General features: G+C 42.6%; 1 protein-coding gene across 3 annotated transcripts in view; it reads right to left on the reverse strand.

Annotated features, from left to right (window-relative positions):
• The window catches only part of CYP2C14 (minor cytochrome P450), an 80,178-nt gene that overhangs the window by 44,014 nt on the left and 11,016 nt on the right, over positions 1-25,148 (reverse strand). For all 3 annotated transcript variants that reach the window (XM_089313396.1, XM_089313397.1, NM_001171120.1), the window contains 3 exon segments: positions 16,039-16,215; positions 9,757-9,898; positions 6,133-6,320 (listed from right to left, as the gene is read on the reverse strand). In XM_089313396.1, the coding sequence (XP_089169522.1) occupies positions 6,133-6,320; positions 9,757-9,898; positions 16,039-16,215 (507 nt within the window).

Consider the following 25,148-nt stretch of genomic DNA (forward strand, 5'->3'; position numbering starts at 1 on the left):
AGGATGTGGGGAAAATGGGACAATAACCCACTGTTGGTGGGAATGTTAACTGGTTAAGCCACTATAGAAGTCAGTCTGGAGATTCCTCAGAAACCTGAATATAACCCTACCATACAACCCAGCCATGCCACTCCTTGGTGTCGCTCCCCCTCTTCGTGGAGGAACGACACTAAACCCTGCCTAGGCTTCATATCCGAGTCACGGCACCATTATGTCGCTCCCCCTCTTCGTGGAGGAATGACACAGGACCCTGCGCTGTTCTTTCGTCTGCTCGGCCCTCCCTGGGTTTGCTGCTGGTTCTTCCTGGGTTGGCTACTATCCCTTCCACCTCCGTGGAAGGGCGGTTCCCCCTGGCCACATTCCCCACTTCCGCGGGGGAGCGGCACACTGCCGGCTGGCTCTCTCGGGGGCTGCACAGGGGTTCCCCTTAGATGTTCCCCTTAGATGTTCCTGGTGCATGCCGTCTCTCTCCTCCTTTATAGTCCTCCTCCGCCAATCCTAACTCGGCTGCCCACACGCCGAGTACGCTGCTCTCCTCCAATCAGGAGCAAGTCCTACAGTTTATTGGTTGAACTGGAGGCAGCTGTGTAAAAGCTGTTTTCTTCTCTCCCAGCGCCATATTGTGGGAGAGCAGATGCACAGAATAAGTCTTAATTCCAGTAACTTAGTCTAGTCCGAATTGCTCCCCACACTTGGAATTTAAATTGGCAAACAAAAAAAGCGGTCTGCACCTTAATATTTATTGCAGCTCAATTCACAATAGCTAAGACCTGGAATCAACCCAAATGCCCATCAACAGTAGAAAGGATAAAGAAATTATGGGACATGTACTCTATACAATACTATACTGCAGTAAAAAAAATGAAATCCAGTCATTTGCAACAAAATGGAGGAATCTGGAAAACATTATGCTGAGTGAATTAAGCTAGTCCCAAAGGGACAAATATCATATGTTCTCCCTGATAGGTGACAACTAACCGAGCACAAAAAAGGAAACCTGTTGAAGTGCAATGGACACTATGAGAAACGGTGACTTGATCAGCCCTTGCCCTGATTGTTGATGAACAACGTAATACTTTATCCCTCCTAGTATTTTTTTGTTTGTTCTACTTAATACTATTGGTTGAATTCTGTAATTAATACACAGTTATTCTTAAGTGTTGAAACTTAACTGAAAAGTGATCCCTGTTAAATTTAAGAGTGGGAATAAGGGAAGAGATGTACAATTTGGGACATGCTCAAGCTGACTTACCCCAAACGGTAGAGTTAGAAACATAGCAGGGGATTCCAATTCAATCCCATCAAGGTGGCATGTACCAGTGCCATCTCACTAGTCCCAGTGATCAATTTCTGTTCACAATTGATCATTTTGATAGGACTAAGAGTCAAAGGGATCACACAAACAAGACTAGTGTCTGCAAATACTAACTGATAGAATCAAAAAGGGAGAGAACGATCCAACATGGGAAGCGGGATACACAGTAGACTCATAGACTGGCAGATGTCCTAAACAGCACTCTGGCCTCAGAATCAGCCCTTAAGGCATTTGGATCTGGCTGAAGAGCCCATGAGAGTATTTCTGGCATGGAAAGCCAAGTCACTGGAAAAAAAAATGACCTAAATAAAAGATCTCTGTGAGTGAGATCCCAGTGGAAAGAACAGGTCATCAAAGAAGGAGGTCCCTTTCTCTGAAGGGAGGAGAGAACTTCCACTTTGACTATGACCCTGTCGGAATAAGATCGAAGTTGGCAAATTCAACAGGATTCCATAGCCTTGGCAACTCATGACAAGAGCCTAGGGTGATTTCTGATGTCATAAACAAGAGTGTCAATTTGTAAAGTCAACAACAGGAGTCACTGTGTACTTACTCCTCATGTAGGATCTCTGTCCTTAATGTGCTGTACATTGTGATTTAATGCTATAACTTGTACTCGAACAGTATTTTTCACTTTGTGTTTCTGTGTGGGTGCAAACTGTTGAAATCTTTACTTAATATATGCTAAACTGATCTTCTGTATATAAAGAGAACTGAAAATGAATCTTGATGTGAATGGAAGGGGAGAGGGAGCAGGAAAGGGGAGGGTTTCAGGTGGGAGGGAAATTATTGGGGGGGAAAGCCATGGGAATCATTAAGCCGTACTTTGGAAATTTATATTCATTAAATAAAAGTTAAAAAATAATAATTAATAGCTGAATTTCCATTTAGGAAATATAATATTCATGTAGACTTAAAGTCTCATAACATAGGTTTTATTTATTAATTGCATATGAAAAAAATAAATCTCAGCAGTGGTGAAATCTCGCAGTCATCCCCACCAAAGAAGACCTTAGCAACACCAATGCTGCAACAAACTGAAATTACGTCCCCCAAGTCATGGTGTGACGTACACAACACTACCTACCTGTGTAATATTCTTGCCCAAAACACATCTCTAGTCTCCAACTAAACATTCACACAAAGCTAGAATGAGAAATGTTCTGTCTGAAAGGTGGCCTGGACTCTTCTAATATATTAGAGGAAAAAGAATGGTTCTTGGTTAGAAGGGACTAATGCTCAGATGATATCATATGTGAACAAGGATCAAGAAGTTTCAGGGAACTATGATGCCATGTAAGGAATAAAATGAAAGAAACCAACTAGATAATGTTAAAATCTGAAGATTCTCACATGAGGAATTCAACAGCTTTTTCATGGAAATTCAATGAGTTTTAGCAAAATACAGGGAAATGATTCAATAATCCAAGAGATATTTAGAAGAGATGTGTGGGGAGCTACTCGGACTAGACTAAGTTACTGGAATTAAGACTTATTCTATGCATCTGCTCTCCCACAATATGGCGCTGGGAGAGGAAGTAACAGCTTCTACCCAGCTGCCTCTCACCAACTTGACAAGCTGCAGGAGCTGCTCCTGATTGGAGGAGAGCAGCTTACTTGGCGTGTGGGTAGCAGAGTTGGGATTGGTGGAAGAGGACTATAAAGGAGGAGAGAGACAACATGCACCAGGAACATCTAAGGGGAACATCTGAGGGAACACCTGTGCAGCCCCCGAGAGAGCCGGCCGGCGGTGTGTCGCTCCCCCGCGGAAGTGGGGAATGTGGCAGGGGGAACCGCCCTTCCACGGAGGTGGAAGGGACGGTAGCCAACCCGGGAAGAACCAGCAGCAAACCCGGGGAGGGCCGAGCAGACGAAAGAACAACGCAGGGTCCTGTGTCATTCCTCCACGAAGAGGGGGAGCGATAAGATGGAAATAATTTTAAGCTAAATTTTATAAATAAAACAGAAATTCAATATGGCTAGGGTATCAAGCTCCAATATTCTATTGTACAGTAGGGTGACTATAGAGAAAAATAAAACTGTATATTTAAAAAAACAGAAGAAAGGATTTTGAATGTTTTCAAATGTTTGAGGAGATACACATATTTACCCTGATTTGGACATTACATATGTATCAAAACATCATGTGATTTCACGTAATATGTTAAATTTTATGTGCTAAATATTTTAAAATAAAATGAAATGATATATTATGTCACAAAAAATACAGTGAAAAGCACGTCTCATTCTCATATAAGCACACAAACACATCTAAAATACCCAGAAATAGCCATTCCAAAAACTAGTTTTTTACCTTCTAGGAAATGTGCTCTTCCAAAGATAACATGCATATCATTTTCATTAGGCAGATAAGTATGATCACGCCACTTCTCAATTTTCTCTATTCTAAACCCAAAGGACAGCATGCACTACACTTTGATTTGTGTGTAGACTAAACTAATTTGGATATTATCCAGTACAAACACATATACATATGTCTTTACTCAGCTATACAGTCTGAATGTGCCTTGACATTACTGATGAGCACGTCCATAGTTTGAAATTTGATTCCTTTAGAAGCAATTTAGTAATGACAAATTTTTCAGAAATTACTCCCTTTACACATTCTCAAGCATAGAGCAGATATGAAGAATTTGAATTCTTGCACTTTAGGATATTTTACTTTATAATGCAATAGATATTCCCCATTGAGGAACAGAGGGGGTTTTTTTCCCCCTCTTCATTCTATTTGTTGAACTTTTTTTTGACAGGCAGAGTTAGACAGTGAGAGAGAGATACAGAGAGAAAGGTCTTCCTTCCGTTGGTTCACCCCCGCAAATGACCGCCACAGCCAGCATGCTGAACTGATCCGATGCCAGGAGCCAGGTGCTTCCTCCTGGTCTCCCACGCAGGTGCAGGGCCCAAACACTTGGGTCATCCTCCACTGCACTCCCGCGTTGGGTCATCCTCCACTGCACTCCCGCGCCACTGGAAGAGGAGCAACCAGGACGGAACCAGCGCCCCAACTGGGACTAGAACCCGGAGTGCCGGCGCCGGAGGCAGAGGATTAGCCTAGTGAGCTGCAGCACCAGCCTGTTGAACTCTTTTACTTAGAGTAGGGTTAACTATAGATTCATTACATATACTGAAAATAAATCTTTGTAAAAATCAAGAGTGGTAATGTGGATGTGTTCTCTGTTCCTAAATCTGTGTATGTGAAATATATGAAACTTGTATAACTTAAATAAAATATTTAAGAAGTTCCAGGTTTTAGTGTTGTAGCATTGAGGATGAAAGATTTCTAGCCCTCTATTACTAAACAAAACCCTAGCAGGGTGCAATTAGCACTTAAAACACATATATCCCATATCAAAATACCTAGGTCCCATTCCCAACTCCAGCTCCTAAATTCAGATTTCTGCTAATGCTCAGCCTGGCAGAAGTAATGACTCATGCAAGTGATTGTGCTTCTCCCACCCACACGGGAGGCTTTTGGATGGCAATTCCAGCTGCACAAACCAGTCTTCCCAGGCATTAGGGGAATGAACCAGAAAATAGGAACTCTCTCTCTCTCTCTCTTCACTCTTACTATCTCTCAGCCTCTAAAATATTTTTTTAAAAAGACAAATGATATAAGTATTTCAGATGAGAGAACCCCAGAGAAGTAAGCTGACATCTACAATCAATACCTGACTGTCTGTATTTCCTGTCCTGAATAGTCAAGTGGTGTTACATCAATCTGTCTGCCTAGTAAAAGAGAAATGAGCTGGCGCCGTGGCTCACTAGGCTAATCCTCCGCCTTGCGGAGCCGGCACACCGTGTTCTAGTCCCGGTCAGGGAGCCGGATTCTGTCCCGGTTGCCCCTCTTCCAGGCCAGCTCTCTGCTGTGGCCAGGGAGTGCAGTGGAGGATGGCCCAGGTGCTTGGGCCCTGCACCCCATGGGAGACCAGGAAAAACACCTGGCTCCTGCCTTCGGATCAGCGCCAGCCATGGCGGCCATTGGAGGGTGAACCAACAGCAAAAGGAAGACCTTTCTCTCTGTCTCTCTCTCTCACTGACCACTCTGCCTGTCAAAAAAAAAAAAGAGAGAGAGGGAGAGAGAGAAATGAACCTCAGAAGAGACTGAATTTTTTCATATGTTACACCTAGCATTTAACCAATGCATATTAGGCACTCCATTAGACAGAACTAATGGGCACAATAAGAACAGAAACATTGTGCTTAACCCAGCAGTTAAGACACCTGCATCCCACATTGGAGTATCAGGGGTTAGTTCCCAGCTCCACCCCCTGAATCAAACTTCCTGCTAGTACATATCCTAGGAGGTACTGTTGATGGCTGAAATAGCAGTTCCTGCCATCCATGTGGAAGACATAGGCTATATTCACAGCTCCCAAGTTCAACCCAGGACTGGCCATTGCAGGCATTTGGAGAACAAATCAATGGTTGGCACTTTTAACACTTATTTAGAAATTTAAGCACCTAAAAATAGCAAACCTATTATAAAAACAGAACAAAAGTTGTAAGGCTCCAGAGATCAAGATGTGTTATGCAGGGGCTAGCACTGTGGCATAGTAGGTTAAGCTGCACCCATGTGGGAGCCAGTGTGGCAGACAATGGTTTCACCCACTATGCCACAGTGCTAGCCTCTATCCAGTTTTTAACAGCCTCAAACCACAAACAGCAGAAAGCCTACACAGCTACCCAGCATAAGAGTTTTGTGCTGCTCTCATATTGTGCCAGTAGAGGAATGGTGCTAGACTCTTGTTTGGAAACAACAAAAGCATAGATATGCAGTGCAGAAGAAATAAACTTACCTTGGGGATGAAGTAGTTTCTGAATTTAACGTTACAGGTTGTTGCATGGGGCACGTTGTTGGGGACGAGGTTAATGTATCTCTGGATCTCGTGCACCGTGGCATCCGTGTAGGGCATGCGGCTCCTGTCCTGCATGCAGGGGCTCCGGTGTCTGCCAATCACACGCTCGATCTCCTCCTGCACTTTAGCTGAGAAGACACAAGTAAGAAATCTTGAATAGGAGAACACGGCACATTTCTCATAGCAGGTGAGGGCTAAGTGAAGCAGGTGAAGTTGTCCAAGCAGTCCTAAATGATCATAGTACACAGAACCTACAGAAAGAATCATTGTGTTATAGGCACAGGTGAAGAAGCTCAAAAAGTTCATGGAAAACTCTTATTATGAAAGACTATGCACGGATTTCAATTTTTTCTATGAAAATAACATATTTTTAGATATGCACATATTTATGATTACACAGTAATACATAGATTTCATTCTCTTGATAAAACACTAATCCCATGATTTATATAAAGTAGTAAAATTTAAGTAAAAATTTTAAGTCCTACTCTGTACCAAACAATCTATATATATATTCTTGTTCAACCATTATAACATCCTTGTTTTTTTAAATAAGATGTATTTATTTATTTATTTATTTAAAAGTTGGAGTTACAGAGAGAGAAGGAGAGACAGAGAGAGATGGAAAGAGAGAGAGAGAAATAGAGTGAGATCTTCCATCCACTAGTTCACTCCCTAGATGACTGCAACATCCATGGCTGGGCCAAGCCATAGCCTGGAGCCAGTTGCTTCATCCAGGTCTCCACTTCCAACCCAACTCCCTGCTATTGGCTTGGTTACAGCAGTAGAAGATGGCCCACACGCTTGGGCCCCAGCAACCATGCAAGACTCCTGGCTGAAGTTCCTGGCTCCTAGCTTCAGCATGGTCTAGCACTGGCCATTGTGGCCATTTAGAAAGTGAACTAACAGATAAATGATCTGTAATTCTTTCAAATAAATAAATAAATCTTTAAAAATAAAATAAAAGATATTCTTTTTTAAGGCTGAATAACATTTCATCATGTGTGTATCACATTTTCTGTATCCATTAAACTGTTGATGGGCATCAAGGTGGATTCCATATTTAAGATATTATAAATAGTGCAGCAACACAATAGGACTTTAGGTACCTTTTGGATATGCTGGGTCAATTTCCTTTCAACAGATACTCAGATGTGGAATACCAGGATCATACAGTATCTACTTTTAGACTTCTGAGGATTGCATTCACATTTTTAAATAATGACTCTAATTCTTGATTTTAACTATTTTAAAATATTCTGAAACTTGCTTGTAAGATATGAGGACAAATCTCCCCATCACCATCTCATACAAAATACACAAAGATACCCACCTATAGACACACATGTACATTATGATTTACAATAATTTGGTTATGGATAAGGCAATTATGATCATGTTTCATCTTTTTGTACATTCATGCTTAAAGTGTATATTTTAGGGGCCTGCACTGTGATGTAGCAGGTAAGGTCACTGCCTACAATGCCAGCATCCCATACGGGCATCAGGTTCAAGTCTTAGCTGCTCCACTTCTGATCCAGCTCTGTGCTATGGCCTGGGAAGGCAGTGGAGGATGGCCCAAGCCCTTGGGCTCCTGCACCCATGTGGGAAACCTGGAAGAAACTCCAGATTCCTGGCTGTTGAGCAGCCCAGTATCAGCTGTTGCAGCCATTTAGGGAGTAAACCAACAAGTGGAAGATATCTCTTTGCCTCTGCCTCTCTGTAACTCTGCCTTTCAAATTAATAAATAAATCTAAAAATATATATAAATAAAGTGATCATTTTAATTCCTAATTTCAGATGCTAATTTAGAATTCTTACAAATGCTCATGTGTGTTGCAAATGTCTAATATTAATTTTCTCTAATTATTGAGAACCACAAATAAACAATCACTTCTGTTTTGTCCTTGGTGTCTCCCTTCACACCCACATTGTCCCCAGGTCCACTGTGAATTGCTTCCAGGTCTGCTGTCCATCACCATCCCTCACCCTGCCTATGAGCTCTCCTGATTCTGGTGCCCAAGACTTTCTATCATTTGGTTTCAAATACTTGCATGGAACACAACCTCTAGTATCTGTCTGAAAATGAATTATTTGTCAATCTGTAGGTGTCAAAACACAACAATACACAAGGTGAGAGCTATTCAAGGAATCTAAGGCCATTCTCATACTCAGTCTTAATATATGACTTCATTTGCCTCTGAATGGCTTTAGTATTTACCTTTTAATCCTCGTGTTCTGAAATTCCATGGCCCTGCATCTGGGGTGGATATTTTCATTTCATTCAGTTTATGGGCATTTGGCGAGAACTTTCTATCTCGATGGCAATAAATGGATGTCTTTTCGCTGGTGCTACTCCTTCTCTACTGTTTACACAGGGCTGCTGGGTTACAGGGACAAGACGCACAAAGTGGCTGAGGGCATCCACGTTCCAGGGGACTTTGTCTGCCCTGCACCTCCCTCCTTCCCTGGCTCTGACTGATGTCCCTATGCTGGGCCTCTTAGGTTCAGTTTCTCTGGAGAACACAACTTCCTTCCCCGTGGGAGACAACAGCTCTCAGATAAATTGAGATGAGGATGGAACCAGGACAGGGAGAGCCTCCTGTTTTCTGCTTTACCTCTCTATACCTTCTGGGACTCTCTTCTTCCCAAGGGTTGGGCGGGGGGAAGTGTGGGGGCACAGACTGCCTGCTCATTCAGGATGAATCTTTTTATGGCACTTAGGCTGGAGCTTCAGGCTCTCTAGAGAACTGGGTATCACCCCTCCATCTGCTCTGTGTGCTTCAGATGTACAGTAAAGTACTTTAACAGGAAGAATTCTCATCTGCAATTAATTTATCATCATTTCAATGGAGTTCCAAACCAGAAAAACATAATCTGAGTAGTTAACCTGCTTAAAGGTAAATAAAATAAATATTTTAAAAATGGTTTGCAAAAGATAAAAATATAGGCAAATGCTTTCCTGGACTCAGATTCCTGGATTCATGAATCCCTTAGGCACAACTTCTGCCAAATTGTGTACAATTTTCTTATAAACTTAATCTTTGAATATAATTCCCAGAGTGTGGAAATTTTCTCAGGTCATCTCCTCAAATTTCTGGCATATCTTCTATATTTCAATAAATAAACTTTCAGTCATAGGTTTGCTTGCCCCAGCGTAAGAATACATTTTCAGAATAATGAGAGATCTGTGAAAAAAATCTACAATTCAAAGTGTTCCGTTCTTCAGGAAAAAACAAGCAGATAGTCCCAGGTCAGTTCATGATGTCTGTGCCTGCAGCAAACCCCTTCCCATGGAGCCCAGACACCTTATCTAGATATGACGTCACCAGCCCAGAGTTATGAATTTTACTACTGCTCACACGATCCTCACTGCTCTCAGTCACTATCCCCTATTGTGCACATCTCTCTCATTGTTATCCATTGATCACAGTTGTACAAATTACAGCTGGTAGCACAGAATTTCAATGATGAAGCTTCTCTAAGAGAAACAAGAGGGAGGGCACCAGCACTGGCTTCCCTACACCTGCTGATATCAGCCTTGTGCATTCATCATGAACTTACCTGTGACCTCTGGGTGCTTCATCAGGAGCAGGAGTCCATACCTCAGGGTGGTGCTTGTGGTCTCTGTTCCAGCAGCAAACACATCAGTCACTGTGGCCATCAGGTTTTCAATGGTAAATTCAGACTGTTGGTTGTGCTTTTCCTAGGAATTATTTGATTATTTGATATTTTGCCAGCATATTTCATCACAGTCAATCTAAAAGAACTCAGGTTTCCGTAAAGACTACCAAATTTACAAAGTGGAAAGGGCAGTATTAAAACTATCTCAACTGCATGGAACTAGAGCACATCATGGTGAGTCAAACAAGTTAGACATACAGAGAAAAACATTGCATGTCGTCACTCATATATGGAAGCTAAAAACAAAACAAAACCAAAAAAACTCAATGTGAACCAAAAAAAAGTATGGGAAGAGGCAAGACAAATAGAGGAGTTTTGATTTGAAAAAAGTAAGGTAAGGGCAGCGCCATGGCTCATTTGGTTAATCTTCTACCTGCGGCGCCAGCATCCCATATGGGTGCGGGGTTCTAATCCTGGTAGCTCCTCTTCCAGTCCAGCTCTCTGCTGTGGCCTGGGAGGGCAGTGGAGAATGGCCTGGGTGCTTGGGCCCTGCACCCACATGGGAGACCAGGAAGAGGCACCTGGCTCCTGGCTTCAGATCAATGCAGTACCAGCTGTAGCAGCCATTTCAGGGGTGAACCAATGGGAGGCCTTTCTCTCTGTCTCGCTCACTGTCCATAACTCTACCTGTCAAATAAAAAAAAAAAAAAGTAAGGGATACTCCAGTATTGTGGCATAGTGTGTAAAAGCTGCTGCCTGAGATACTGGCATCCCATATAGATAGCAGTTAATATCCTGGATACTCTACTTCCAATCCAGCTCCATACTAATGCACCTGGGAAAGCAGCAGAGGACAGCCCAAGAACTTGGACCCCTGCATTCTTGTGGGAGACCTGTATGAAGCCCCTGGCTCCTTGCATTGGCCTGCCCCAGCCCTGGTAATTGCAGAATAATTGGGGAATGAGCCAGTAGAAGGAAGATCTCTCTCCCTCTCTCCTCTTTCTCCTCTCTCTCTCTCTCTCTCTGGCCTCTCTCTCTCTCTCTCTTCTCCTCTCTCTGTAATTCTCTTTCAAATATAAATAAATCTTTTTTCTAAAAAAAAGTAAAGGAAGCTTGGTGTGGTCCATCAATGATAACAAGTATTTCATGCTAACATGGGAGATGTTAATAGTAGGAAAAATTTGGTGTGGTTTAAAGATTGTGGCAAATATATCATAGTAATATAAGATGTTCACAACAGGGAAACCTGACCATGAAGTAATGAGAACCCTTATACTACTTCACAGTTTTTGTTTTGTAAATTTAAAACTATTCTAAGATTAAAAGTTTTTTTTTTTCAAAAATACTATAACAATAATATGTATGGCACAGAATGTAGATTAATTCACCCAATCTTTTCTTTTCATTAACTGATTATCCCACGCTTGCCTTAAAATTTCACTTCCAAGTCCCTTTTATAGTTGTGTTGGCCAACTGAAATGTTTCTCATCAGTAACATTAGAAGCAAGATACTGATGTCACACCCTCTTTTATCCCTGTTTATCAAAACAGATATGAGTATATGACAGGGGAGATGGTATAGATATCATTTAGGAACATGAGTATTTCAGCATCACTGGGAAAGAACATGGACTAAGTGTAGTGACAAAAAAAAAAATGCCAAGGGGCTGGTGCTGTGGCGTAGCAGGTAAAGCTGCCACCTGCAGTGCCAGGATCCCATATGAGTGCAATCCAGCTCTCTGCTATGGCCTTGGAAAGCAGAGGAAAATGGCCTGAGCCCTTGGGCCCCTACACCCACATGGGAGACCCGGAAGAAGCTCCTGGCTCTTGGCTTCGGATCAACGCAGCTCTGGCTGTTGCGGCCAATTGCTACATTCTCAGCAGATGGAAGACCTTTCTCTCTCTCTCTCTGCCTCTCCTTCTCTCTGTGTAATTCAAACTTTCAAGCAAAATAAATAAATCTTTTTTAAAAAATGCCAGGCACCTGAGTCCATGAGTTCAGGTCTATGGTGCAAGTTCTGAACTAACCAACATTAGACTCCCTGAATGCCAGATAAACACACTGTTTTAGAAGATATTTTAATTGAACTTTCATTTATTTGTTTTCAGACAAAAATCTTAATCCAATGAAATAGGAAAATTAAGACCACATGGAGAAAAATGCTATAAGCTAGAATCAAGAGACTGCAATTTTTAGAATGGGATACCAACATGGTAGAAGCTTCTCAGCCTCCCTCCATCTGTGGATACTCTAAATAAACAAACTCACCAATTAATTCCCTATGAGAGAAAACTAGGTAAGTCGAGAGACCCAACATATATGGCCACTGGAAAAATATCCACATCAAGCTGGTGGAAACAGCTATGGTAAACTCAGATATTAATCCCACCCCATGCACTGTGTCATACAATCCAGAAGGAATCACCAAAACTGAGCTTTTTTTTTTTTTTTTTTTTTTTTTTTTTGACAGGCAGAGTGGACAGTGAGAGAGAAAGGTCTTCCTTTGCCCTTGGTTCACCCTCCAATGGCCGCTGCGGCCGGCGCACCGCACTGATCCGAAGCAAGGAGCCAGGTGCTTCTCCTGGTCTCCCATGGGGTGCAGGGCCCAAGGACTTGGGCCATCCTCTACTGCACTCCTGGGCCACAGCAGAGAGCTGGCCTGAAAGAGGGGCAACCGGGACAGAATCCAGTGCCCCGACCAGGACTAGAACACGAACACGGTGTGCCAGCACCACAGGCAGAGGATTAGCCTATTGAGCCGTGGCGCCAGCCCAAAATTGAGCTTCTTCCCGAGGAAGAAACACACAATGCCCTAACACAAAGCTTTCCCATGGTTTGACTCTTAACTCACTAACTCTTGGAGAAACGGTATTCCTGGGTTTCCAGATCTCACCCAAAAAAAGTGGCAGTTTTATACAGGGATGCATACACTCCCACCGGCTTCATCCTCCTGGATTAGGGCAGGGGATAAAACATAAAGATCCAAATTTCTCCCTATGCTAGAATATACCATCAGTGACATCACTGTTGACAGAAGAGTTTCTAGTGAGCCTGTGTCATGAAGCTAACAGAACAACAAAGCAAACCTCGGGAATCCTGAGCAGAGTTTGACATTCCCCTAGCCTCCTTCCTCAAAGTTCTCCAATGATATCTACAGGTGTACCCATTCATCCTGTAAGGGCTCATCCAAGCACTTGAGTGCCACATTTTTTTGGTTCTCACTGCATCCTCAGCTACCCATTTCTAGAAGTTTATGGATCTTTTCATTCCTGATTTTCCTTGGATCACAGAAAAGAAAAACATATAAATAAAACGGATTCATATCCAGCAATTATCTCCCAAGGATCATAGGGAGCAGTCAGAACACGAGTGCAGATATTTACTACAAATCCTCTCCCTGGAAAAGTGGAAAGGGTGAAAGACAAACACCCAATCTCAGCTCTACTGGTAGGACAGAAGGAACTGGAATATACATCAACACCCCTATGTGTTCAGCTGCAACTACATAGTCTATCTTCTATCTTTACTATCTTGTAGCACCTACAGGACAAAGCACATCTTTATCTCCTAGTGATCACCAAAAACAGAAACAATTCACACACTGGGAGAAGTTTGAATGATACATTGGGTTAGGAACTATTATTCAAAATATATAAGGAAATCTACTCAATGATATAAAAATAAATTGACTCATTTTAAAGTGGCAAATGGCTGGGGCAGGTGCTGTGGCATAGCGGGTGAAGCCACCACCTGCAGTGCCAGCATCCCATATGGGCACCAGTTCGTGTCCCAGCTGCTCCTCTTCCTATCCAGCTCTCCGCTATGGCCTGAGAAAGCAGTAGAAGATGGCCCAAGACCTTGGGCTCCTGTACCCATGTGGGAGACCTGGAGGAATTTCCTGGCTCCTGGCTTCAGATTGGCGTAGCTGCAGCTGTTCCAGCCATCTGTGGAGTGAACCAGTGGATGGAAGAGTGACCTCTCTCTCTCTCTCTCTCTCTCTCTCTCTCTCTCTCATTGCCTCTGCCTCTCTGTAAACTTCCTTTCAAATAAATCAACCAATCTTTTTAAAAATAGATTTCTTTATTTTAATTCAGAATTAGAGAGAGAGAAAGAAATGCTCACCACAAAAAAATAACTATTTAGGAATAAATTTAACCAAAGAAGTGAAAGATCTCTACAACAAAAATAAAAATAATTATAACCTAGACTAATCCTCCTGTCTTACCAGTGATCCTCACGGAGAAGCAAGGGCAAGTTTGGGAATGGTTGTCTCTATGCTTTCAACCTCCAGCCCTTGTCCTCCAGCTAGTCTTTGCCCCTCCCCCTCCTGTACCAATTTTACCTTAAAAATAGCAAGGGAGTGGTGATCCCATCCTTCTGAGTTCCCTGTTTACTGCAAAACAAATTAGGTATCCTACCCTTTGATGGCTCTTTTGTTTCACCACAAACAAGCCAGACAGGAATATCATGTCTTTTGACCTCCACTCCAGTGCCATTGGCACAGCAACCCCTGGCCCACAGTCACCTTTGAGAACTGTCTGCCAGCTGCCTGAACATTTGTTTCAGAGACAGTCCCAAGTGGCTGACTGTTGACTAGGGCATCATTGGTCTAAGTTGTTCTTAGGATAAAAAAGCAACTGTAACTAGACATTGAGTTTGAAGAAATTTCTCTCTTCCAATCCAGGAAGATCACTGCCTTTAAAAATATTGCTTCATGGGGACGGTGCTGTGGCACAGCAGGTTAACACCCTGGCCTGAAGTGCCGGCTTCCCATTAGGGCACTGGCTCAAGTCCTGGCTACTTCACTTCCAATCCAGCTCTCTGCTATGGCCTGGAAAAGCAGTGGAAAATGGCCCAAGACCATGGGCCCCTGCATCCACATGGGAGACCCGGAAGAAGTTCCCGGCTCCTGACTTCGGATCAGTGCAGCTTCAGCCATTGTGGCCAACTGGGGAGTGAACTAGCAAATGGAAGACCTCCCTCTCTCTCTGCCTTTCCTCTCTCTGTGTAACTCTGACTTTCAAATAAATAAATGAATCTTTTTAAAATTTAAATAAGATAAATAAAAATATTGTTTTGTAACTTACTGAACTTATTTTGCAATTTGTTTTAACAGGTTCCAATGATATAGCAATGGGTAATCAGTACTTGATGAAACAGTAATGGGTAATCAATACTTGTTACAGTCCCTAAAGTAGATTTTGCAATCTCTGGTTTAATGTCATTGATTTATAGCTAGAGTTTTATAAAAAGGGTAGAATTCCATATGAATTAAATTTTGGCCTTAATTCAGATGGAGATATAATACAATATCATCATCTTAAGTCATTTAGGTATAACTGCTAAATGTAAATTGGGTAAAGGCAAATGAGATAAATGTGTCTAAATGTAAACTTTGGTACTCTCAGCAACCAAAATTTTATAGAAAAACTAGTTGGGTTTGTTAACAAACATATTTTCATAAACTGTCCATGAAAAATAGTTCAACACTGCTTAAAAGTAACTAAGGCTGAAATCTGATGTGTTACCTTATTTAAAAAATGTAGTTTTAATTTAGAATTTGATCCTCTATTAAATCAATCACATTTTTGCAATACATATGTTAGTAAATGTTTTTTAATTATCTTAAAAATCTGTTTAAAACCTGTAGCATATTCTTCTGGCTCTCCCATGTGGGCACAGTGGTCCAAGCACTTGGACCATCTTCCCAGGCACATTAGCAGGGTGCTAGATCAGAAGTGGAGCAGCCAGAAATAGAACCAAAAAACATATGGTATGCCAGCACTGCAGTTGGAGGCTTAACCTACTATGCCACAGCACCAGCTGTTCAAATAACTTTTTTTAATGAAACCTCAAGACATGCAGGAAACCTAGCTAGATTAAAACCTTGATTCTCATTCTCCCACATTCTGTAGGATATTAACATGATTACATTCACTTTATGGTTTGATTTTTTTTAAATTTTTTAACTTATTTGATTTCCATATTAACTAAAGTGTGTATATTCTGTGTGGCCTCAGATAATTATTATCTAAAACACAGCCCATATATTCTAGCTGTTTAACAATTCATTTTAACTTTCTACAATGCTTAGTCAAGATCCATAAGCACAGCAGGTACTTATAGTGCTGGCCACATATTTCTTATCTGAACATTCGGATAGCCTCAACAAATACAGAAATTATCAATAATCCACAGAATGCAAATAAATAACATTTTACCTGTTTCATTTTGATCAGGAAACAATCAATAAAGTCTCGAGGGTTGTTAATGTCCAGAGATTCTTGATGTTCTTTTGTTTTCTCCAAAACAAAATTTCTTACATAATCAAAATTTTTAAGTATTGTTTTGTGAGTCCCTGGGAGATAATCCATAAGAATTGGAAAAATATTGCAGACCTTAAAAAAAATTACTAAATTAAGCACCTTTATTGATGACATATACACAACACAACACACAAACCTCTGTTTTAAAACTATAGTAAAGGAAATACTTCTACTTCAAGCAGCAGCATTTGAATGTTTAGGTAAATTAATCCTTAGTGCTGACAGAGAGGTATAAGGTAGAAAATCTTGGCCCCATGATCAAAGATGACAATAATCTCTTTTCTCATTCATTTCTCATTATTTTATGTCAGTTCTCATTTTTATACCTCAACTCTTCCCTACAACCTCAAAATATAGACTGGCATGAATTGTGATCATTCACATTCTGTAGATGAACACAGAGGGAAGGAAGGCTTGGCATCTATCCCAAACCAAACATTTTGTCAGTTAATCCTGCTTTGTCAAACAAACCTACCCATTCTGAGCTTCCCAGTGGCACCTGTGCCCCCAAACATTCAACCTCCTTGACATTCCTAATTAGGATATCTCAGCCAAAGAATATAATGAAGAGTTCTCTAAGGTGAATTGTACATAAGCATGTGGGTGGCAAAAGCTTTTAAATAAGAACCTAGGATCCTCATTTAGGACCTTGGGCATGCTGTTGGACAATCACCCAAGGATTACCTGGAAACTGGGCTTTCAGGTTTGATGGAAAAACCATCAGCCAAGGGCTTGAATTCCAGCTCCATTTCCAGACATTTATATTCTGTTCTCGATAAAATAAAGATATCAGCTCTATTTCCCAGGTATCTACTCCATTACTCTACAATATGGACAAGACTGTAGTGTCAAATATTCACTTTGCAATGTGACAAAAATGTCACAATAGATAGCTCAAAAGTATGATTTCCTGACAAACATTTTGAGAAATCAAGCAAAACCAGTCTCAGTCAACATTACCAGAACTCTAGACAACAGTCAAAGGTTTAGAGCAATGATAGAAAGCTAAATGTAAGAAAAAAATAAGTTTAAAATGGTAGAAAATCATTGTGACATTTATATTTGCCATTGTCCTATCTCCCTCTTTGAATTGATAGTGATCTTGGCAAGGGCAGCCTTGTTCCTAATGAGATTCTGGTCCATGGCTCCAGAAGAAGAGGTGGTGTTCCTCTGATCTAAATCTGTCTGAGAACATCCTAAAGATGATCAAGACACTTGTCACTGTTTCATCTAATTCAGAATTCACTCAGGGTGGAAAAGAAGCAACCATTTCTTCAAAACCTTGTAAGGCAAATAGACAACCTGCAGCAAAATATTACAACTGAGATACACGATAGAGCACTAAGATCCAGGGAAGACGAGCTAGGGAGAAAATAGACAATTAGGGCATTCAAAAGTGCCCCCATATACTGAGAAATTCATGAAACTACAAACATAACCTGGACAGACATAGACTAAGAAAAGAACTGAGGGATATGTTAAACTAGAGTTGGGTGAGGAAAATCCAACCTGAATATGGAGGTCCATGATTCCAAAGAAGCAGAGAAACTGGTAATGATCTGATCTTTGAAACCACAGATTAAGGAGACGTTTTGAGAAATGGGGAACATTCCCAGATTGTGTGGTACTCAGAGACCTCCAGATGAAATGTTCCAGAGGCTTTGGTTTCATGACTTACTCTTGTGTGCAAGAGGCAGATGCAGCAATGTGTGCTCAACCACACAAGGTTGATAGGTATGGAATGGAACCAAAGACAGCTGTTTCTAGAAAGGAGCTCATAAAAACCTGGTGCCCACCTAACAGTGAAGATTTTTGTTGCTGGTATTAAAGAACACCCAGAAGAACATAATTTGAGAGACTACTTTTAGAAGTATGAAACTATTAAAACCATAGAAGTTAGTGAAAATAGGCAGACTGGAGAAAAGAGATGATTTGCATTTGTAACTTTTAATGGTCTTGACACAGTTAATAAAATTGTTATTCAGAAATACTGTGCTATTAGCTGGCAGAGTTGTGAGATGGAAAAGATCTTTACAAAACAAGAGATCAAGTCTGCTATTGGATCATCAAGAGGCCATGGAGGGGGATCTGGCAACTCTATGGGTCATGGAGGAAACTCTGGAGATGGTAGGGCTAATTTTGGCCATGGTAGAAATTTGGGTGGAAGAGGAAGCAATTGTGGTGGAAGTGATGACAGCAGAGGATATTATAGAAAAGGTTATGGTGGATACAATGGATTGGGAGATGATGTTGGTGGTCCTGGTTGTAGTAGCAGAGGAGACTATGATGGACAAGATATGGAAATCAAAGGGGTGAAACTGATAGAGGAAAATATGATGGTTACAATGAAGGAAGAATATTTTGGAGGTTACTATCATGGTAGTGGGAACTACATTGGTTTTGGAAGTTTAGTGGATGGCAGCAATAAATTATAGAGCCATGAAAGAAGGTGTTTTGAAGGAAGTAACTTGGGTAGTCCCTTTGGTGGTGGTTATGGAGTTGGTGGTGGAAATGGTGGATCAGGTAGTAGAAGGTTCTAAAAAACAGCAAAAAGGGGCTATAGTTCTTAGCATGAGAGTGCAAGAAGTTATAGGGAAAGTTGCAGGCTAGTTTGAAACAGTCATCCCAGGTGCATCAGCAACAGTAAAAAATCTGCCACAGAAGGAACAATGACACACAGTCAGAAAAGTCACTGCAGCTTAAATAGGAAACCTTGTCATAGCCACAATTTGCCAAAAGTTCAGCTGTTGATTAATGCAATGTGGTATCAATTAGATGTATATTCTTGAGGTTTTTTAACTGTTGAAGCTTTGTCATTTTTTTCATTATATCAAATGCATTGACCTGTAAATGGCGAGAATACAGTCAAGAATAAAAAATGAAGGAATTTTTCACTTTTCAAAGAAAAAATCATGGAGGAGTGGGCACTGGGTGTAGTGGTTAAAACGTCACATGGGACACTCACATTCCTTATTGTAGTACCTCTGTTCATGTCCCAGATCAACTTCTAATTTCAGCTTCCTGCTAATGCAGGCCCTGCATGGCAATAGGTGAAGCCTTAAGTATTTGGGTCCATGACACCCACAGAAAAACTTCTTTGTGTCTTATGATCCTTACTTCAGCTTGGCACAAGTCTGGCTGTTGTGAGCAATTGAAGAGTGAATCAGAGGACAGAAAATCAGTTTTTGGGTGTCTCTGTCTCTCTCATTCTCTCTGCCATTCAAGTAAAATGAAAGCAAATGAATTTTTTATTAAAAAAAATGGGAGCTGGTGCTGTGGCATAGAAGTTTAAACCTCCACCTAAGCGCTGGCATCCCATATGGCACCAGTTCAAATCCTAGCTGTTCCATTTCTGATCCAGTTCTCAGCTAATGAGCGTTGGGTAGCAGCAGAAGATGGCCCAAGTCCTTAGATCCCTGCACCCATGTGGGACACCCAGAAAAAGCTCCTGGCTCCTGTCCTTGGCTTGGCCCAGCTCCAGCCATTGCAGGCATTTGAGGAGTGAACCAGCAGATGGAAGATGTTTCTGTCTCTCTCTATATCTCTGCTTTTCAAATAAATTAATTAAATTAAAAAAAAAAAAGACTTGAGAAAACCCTGAACTTTCACCTGTGACTGATACCTGGGTTCAGTTTAACTAACAATTAAAGCATGAGATGAAGAATGCCCCAACACAGCTCCATTCTTTCCTCTTTTTCTCATTCTTTCTTTTTTCCTTTCTTTCTCTCTTTATTTCCTTTACCTTCTCTCTCTGTGTGTCTCTGTCTCTCTATCTCTATCTCTCTCACATTCTTTCTCATTGTATATATGTCTCCATCTCTTTCTCATTTTTTCACTTTCACCATAAGAGTAATCTCTGTCAAAACCAGCTGAACACAAGCAAAGGGAGCAGAGAATTCAGAGACCACACAAGACAAATGGTAGCTTTGGGATCTGCATGGAAGGAAGGCCTATACTTCCGGGAATGGAGAAGTCCCTACCTGTACTTGTGGGGAATAAAAATCCTTGTCAAGGTCCCTGTGGGTGCCTAAAGGTCAACCAATGAGGATCAGACCCGCCTCTACCTTTAACCCCCATGCCCTGAAACTATAAAAGGAGTTCTCCCAATCTCTGACACGCGACTTCCCCAGCCCCCGCTCTGTTGCTCTGTTGGGACCAGGGAACCTCGCCTGGGAGCAGAACCCCAATAAAAGCCGGTGAATTAATTGATTCGTCTGCCTGGGAAGATTTGTTACGCACTGGACACCTTGCAGTTGGCGCCAAAACCTGGGAGCTGAGGTTGGCGCCTCCTCTTTCTGGGTTTGAGGCCTCCTCACTCCTTGAACCTGTCTGGTGCCCCAGACTGACTACAGACCACAGTCAACCAACTGTAAGTAACTCCTCCCTTGCTCTCCCTCCCTCCTCTGGGTTGGCCCAGTCTCTGTGATCTCTGGCTAGCTCTCTGTCCAGACAGAGATGTCCCACCGCTGGCTTGGCCCCATAGAGGACTGACTTCTAATCCATCTGCTGAAGTCCGGGACAGGGGACACCTTGACAGAATTTCAGTAGATACGGGCTACCGGGGAGAGCATGGGATCTGGCCAATCTTGAGGGTGGGACTCAAAATGCCCCCTGGCCTGCCTCCTAAATCTTCTACTCCATCCAGGCATGGCCTAATTACCTTGAGAATTTCTGCCCCCCCCCCAGGCTGCTGGGTTTTAGGTCAAGTGCCTAAGCCCCACGTAGGAAAACTGTAACTGTAAAAAGACACTGAGTTTGAAGGAATTTCTCTTTGAATCTAGGAAGATCACTACCTTTGAAAATATCACCTTCTGATCGAGGCCCAGCCCATGGACGGTGTGAGGCCAGTAGCTGCCCCCGGCACACTGGGCCCGGGTCTTCCCGGAGTCGGGTTACTTGGGAATGCAGCCCAAAGCGGGTGGTAAACTCCATCTAAAGCTAAATACCAGCACGAGACCGATAGTCAACAAGTACTGTAGGGAAAGTTGAAAAGAACTTTGAAGAGAGAGTTCAAGAGGACGTGAAACCATTAAGAGGTAAACGGGTGGGGTCCGCCCAGCCTGCCCAGAGGATTCAAGCCAGCGGCGTGGTCCAGCTGTGCTGGTGGTCTCCGAGGATCTTTCCCGCTCCCCATTCCTCCCAACCACTCCACCCACTCCCCCTCCCATGCTGGTCTTCTCCCTTCATTGGGGGTGGGCCTGCAGGTGTTGGGGTGGGCCGGCGGGGCCTGGGGTGGTGTTGGCGGGGGACCGCCCCCTGACCGGTGACAGCTGCATTTCCACCACAGCGGTGTGCCACGACCAGCTCCCTGATGGCTGGGAAGGTCCCCGTGGAGAGGTAGCTGGCGGGGGGGGAACATCTTGCCACCTTCCACCACTGCAGTGGCAGGTGCGATCCCCTCCCCGGGTGTTACAGCCCCGCCCTGACAGCAGCAGCTCACCAAATCACAGGGCCAAGGGAGTGAGACCTGTGTTGCCATGCTCTCCCCCCTCCCGGCGCTCCCCCCAGTGGGGGTCCCCCGCGAGGGGGCTCCCCCTGTGGGGGCACACCGGTGTCATGGCCCTCGATGCCCTCGCGGGCACAGCACAGGGGGGCTGGGCCACCCCTCCCATGGTGCGACTACTCTCCCAGCCACTGCCACCACCACCGCCCCTCCTCTAAAACCAATCCCTGGAGTAAGGACAGTCTATTCAATAAATGGTGCTCGGAAAATTGGATTTCCACGTGCAGAATCATGAAGCAAGACCCCTACCTTTCACCTTACACAAAAATTCACTCAACATGGATTAAAGACTTAAATCTATGACCTGACACCATCAAATTTTTAGAGAGCATTGGAGAAACCCTGCAAGATATAGGTACCAGCAAAGACTTCTTGGAAAACACCCAGAAGCACAGGTAGTCAAAGCCAAAATTAACATTTGGAATTGCATCAAATTGAGAAGTTTCTGTACTGCAAAAGAAACAGTCAGGAAAGTGAAGAGGCAACCAACAGAATGGGAAAATATATCTGCAAACTATGCAACTGATAAAGGGTTGATAACCAGAATCTACAAAGAAATCAAGAAACTCCACAACATCAAAACAAACAACCCACTTAAGAGATGGGCCAAGGACCTCAATAGACATTTTGCAAAAGAGGAAATCCAAATGGCCAACAGACACATGAAAAAATGTTCAAGATCACTAGCAATCAGGGAAATGCAAATCAAAACCACAATGAGGTTTCACCTCACCCCGGTGAGAATGGCTCACATTCAGAAATCTACCACAATAGATGCTGGAGAGGATGTGGGGAAAAAGGGACACTAACCCACTGTTGGTGGGAATGCAAACTGGTTAAGCCACTATGGAAGTCAGTCTGGAGATTCCTCAGAAACCTGAAGATAACCCTACCATACAACCCAGCCATACCACTCCTTGGAATTTACCCAAAGGAAATTAAATTGGAAAACAAAAAAGCTGTGTGCACATTAATGTTTATTGCAGCTCAATTCACAATAGCTAAGACCTGGAACTGACCCAAATGCCCATCAACAGTAGACTGGATAAAGAAATTATGGGACATGTACTCTATACAATACTATACAGCAGTCAAAAATAATGAAATCCTGTCATTTGCAACAAGATGGAGGAATCTGAAAAATATTATGCTGAGTGAATTAAGCCAGTCCCAAAGGGACAAATATCATATGTTCTCCCTGATCGGCGACAACTAACTGAGCACCAAAGGGGAAACCTGTTGAAGTGAAATGGACACTATGAGAAACAGTGACTTGATCAGCTCTTGTCCTGACTGTTGAGGTACAATTTAATACTTTATCCATTTTAGTATTTTTTCTTTGTTTTGGTCTAGTACTATTGGTTGAACTCTGTAATTAACACACAATTATACTTAGGTGTTTAAATTTTAACTGAAAAGTGATCCCTGTTAAATATAAGAGTAGGAATAAGAGAGGGAGGAGATGTACAATTTGGGACATACTCAATCAGACTTGCCCCAAATGGTGGAGTTAGAATCGTGCCAGGGGATTCCAATTCAATCCCATCAAGGTGGCATGTACCAATGCCACCTCACTAGTCCAAGTGATCAACTTCAGTTCACAATTGATCACACTGATAGGTCTAAGAGTAAAAGGGATCACACAAACAAGACTAGTGTCTGCAAATACTAACTGATAGAATCAAAAAGGGAGAGAATGATCCAACATGGGAAGCGGGATACTCAGCAGACTCATAGAATGGCAGATGTCCTAAATAGCACTCTGGCCTCAGAATCAGCCCTTAAGGCATTCGGATCTGGCTGAAGAGCCCATGAGAGTATTTCTGGCATGGAAAGCCAAGACACTGGCAAAAAAAAGACCTAAATGAAAGATCTCTGTGAGTGAGATCCCAGTGGAAAGAACAGGTCATCAAAGAAGGAGGTCCCTTTCTCTGAAGGGAGGAGAGAACTTCCACTTTGACTATGACCCTGTGGGAATAAGATCAAAGTTGGCGAATTCAACAGGATTCCATAGCCTTGGCAACTCATGACTAGAGCCTAGGGAGATTACTGACGCCATAAACAAGAGTGTCAAATTGTTAAGTCAACAACAGGAGTCACTGTGTACTTACTTCTCATGTGGGATTTGTCCTCAATGTGTTGTCCAATGTGAAGTAATGCTATAACTAGTACTGAAACAGTATTTTACACTTTTTGTTTCTGTGTGGGTGCAAACTGATGAACTCTTTACTTAATATATACTAAATCAATCTTCTGTATATAAAGAGAATTGAAAATGAATCTTTATGTGAATGGAATGGGAGAGGGAGCAGGAGATGGGAGGGGTGCGAGTGGGAGGGAAATTATTGGGGGGGAAGCCATTGTATTCCATAAACTGTACTTTGGAAATTTATATTTACTAAATAAAAAAAAACTGAAAAAAAGAAGTAATAAAAAAAAAGAAAATATCGCTTTGTAACTTGCTGAACTTAATTTGTAATTTCTTTTAACAGGTTTCTGGGTAATCAGTAGTCAATGAAACAGCAATGGGTAATTAGTACTTGTTTTAGATGAATGCAATTTTAATTTTAATTGAATTCAAATAGAGATATATCATATCATCATCTTAAGTCATTTAGGTGTAACTGCTAATTTATTGTAAACTCTTGTATATTCAGCATGTTAAATTTGTGTTAAAAATGTTATAGAAATGTGCATTTGGTAAGGAAGGTTAAAAGGAAAGAGTTTTGTTTTTTTTTTTTTTTTTGACAGGCAGAGTGGACATTTGTGGGGAGCAAACCGGACTAGACTGTTACTGGAATTAAGACTTATTCTATGCATCTGCTCTCCCACAATATGGCGCTGGGAGAGAAGTAAACAGCTTCCGCACAGCTGCCTCCAGTTCAACCAATTAACTGTAGGACTTGCTCCTGATTGGAGAGCAGCGTACTCGGCGTGTGGGCAGCCGAGTTAGGATTGGCGGAGGAGGACTATAAAGGAGGAGAGAGACGGCATGCACCAGGAACATCTATGGGGAACATCTAAGGGAACCCGTGCAGCCCCCAGAGAGCCGGCCGGCGGTGTGCCGCTCCCCTGCGGAAGTGGGGAATGTGGCCAGGGGGAACTGCCCTTCCACAGAGGTGGAAGGGATAGTAGCCAACCCGGGAAGAACCAGCAGCAAACCCGGGGAGGGCCGAGCAGACGAAAGAACAGCGCAGGGTCCTGTGTCGTTCCTCCACGAAGAGGGGGAGCGACAGACATTGAGAGAGAGAGACAGAGAGAAAGGTCTTCCTTTGCCATTGGTTCACCCTCCAATGGCCGCCACGACCAGTGCGCTGTGGCCAGCGCACTGCACTGATCCGAAGGTAGGAGCCAGGTACTTATCCTGGTCTCCCATGGGGTACAGGGGGCAAGCACTTGGGCCATCCTCCACTGCATTCCCTGGCCACAGCAGAGAGCTGGCCTGGAAGAGGGGCAACCAGGACAGAATCTGGTGCCCCGACCGAGACTAGAACCTGGTGTG

Source organism: Oryctolagus cuniculus, chromosome 15, assembly GCF_051225735.1.
Source record: "Oryctolagus cuniculus isolate XC-2025 breed Fujian yellow rabbit chromosome 15, ASM5122573v1, whole genome shotgun sequence".
Lineage (NCBI taxonomy): Eukaryota > Metazoa > Chordata > Mammalia > Lagomorpha > Leporidae > Oryctolagus > Oryctolagus cuniculus.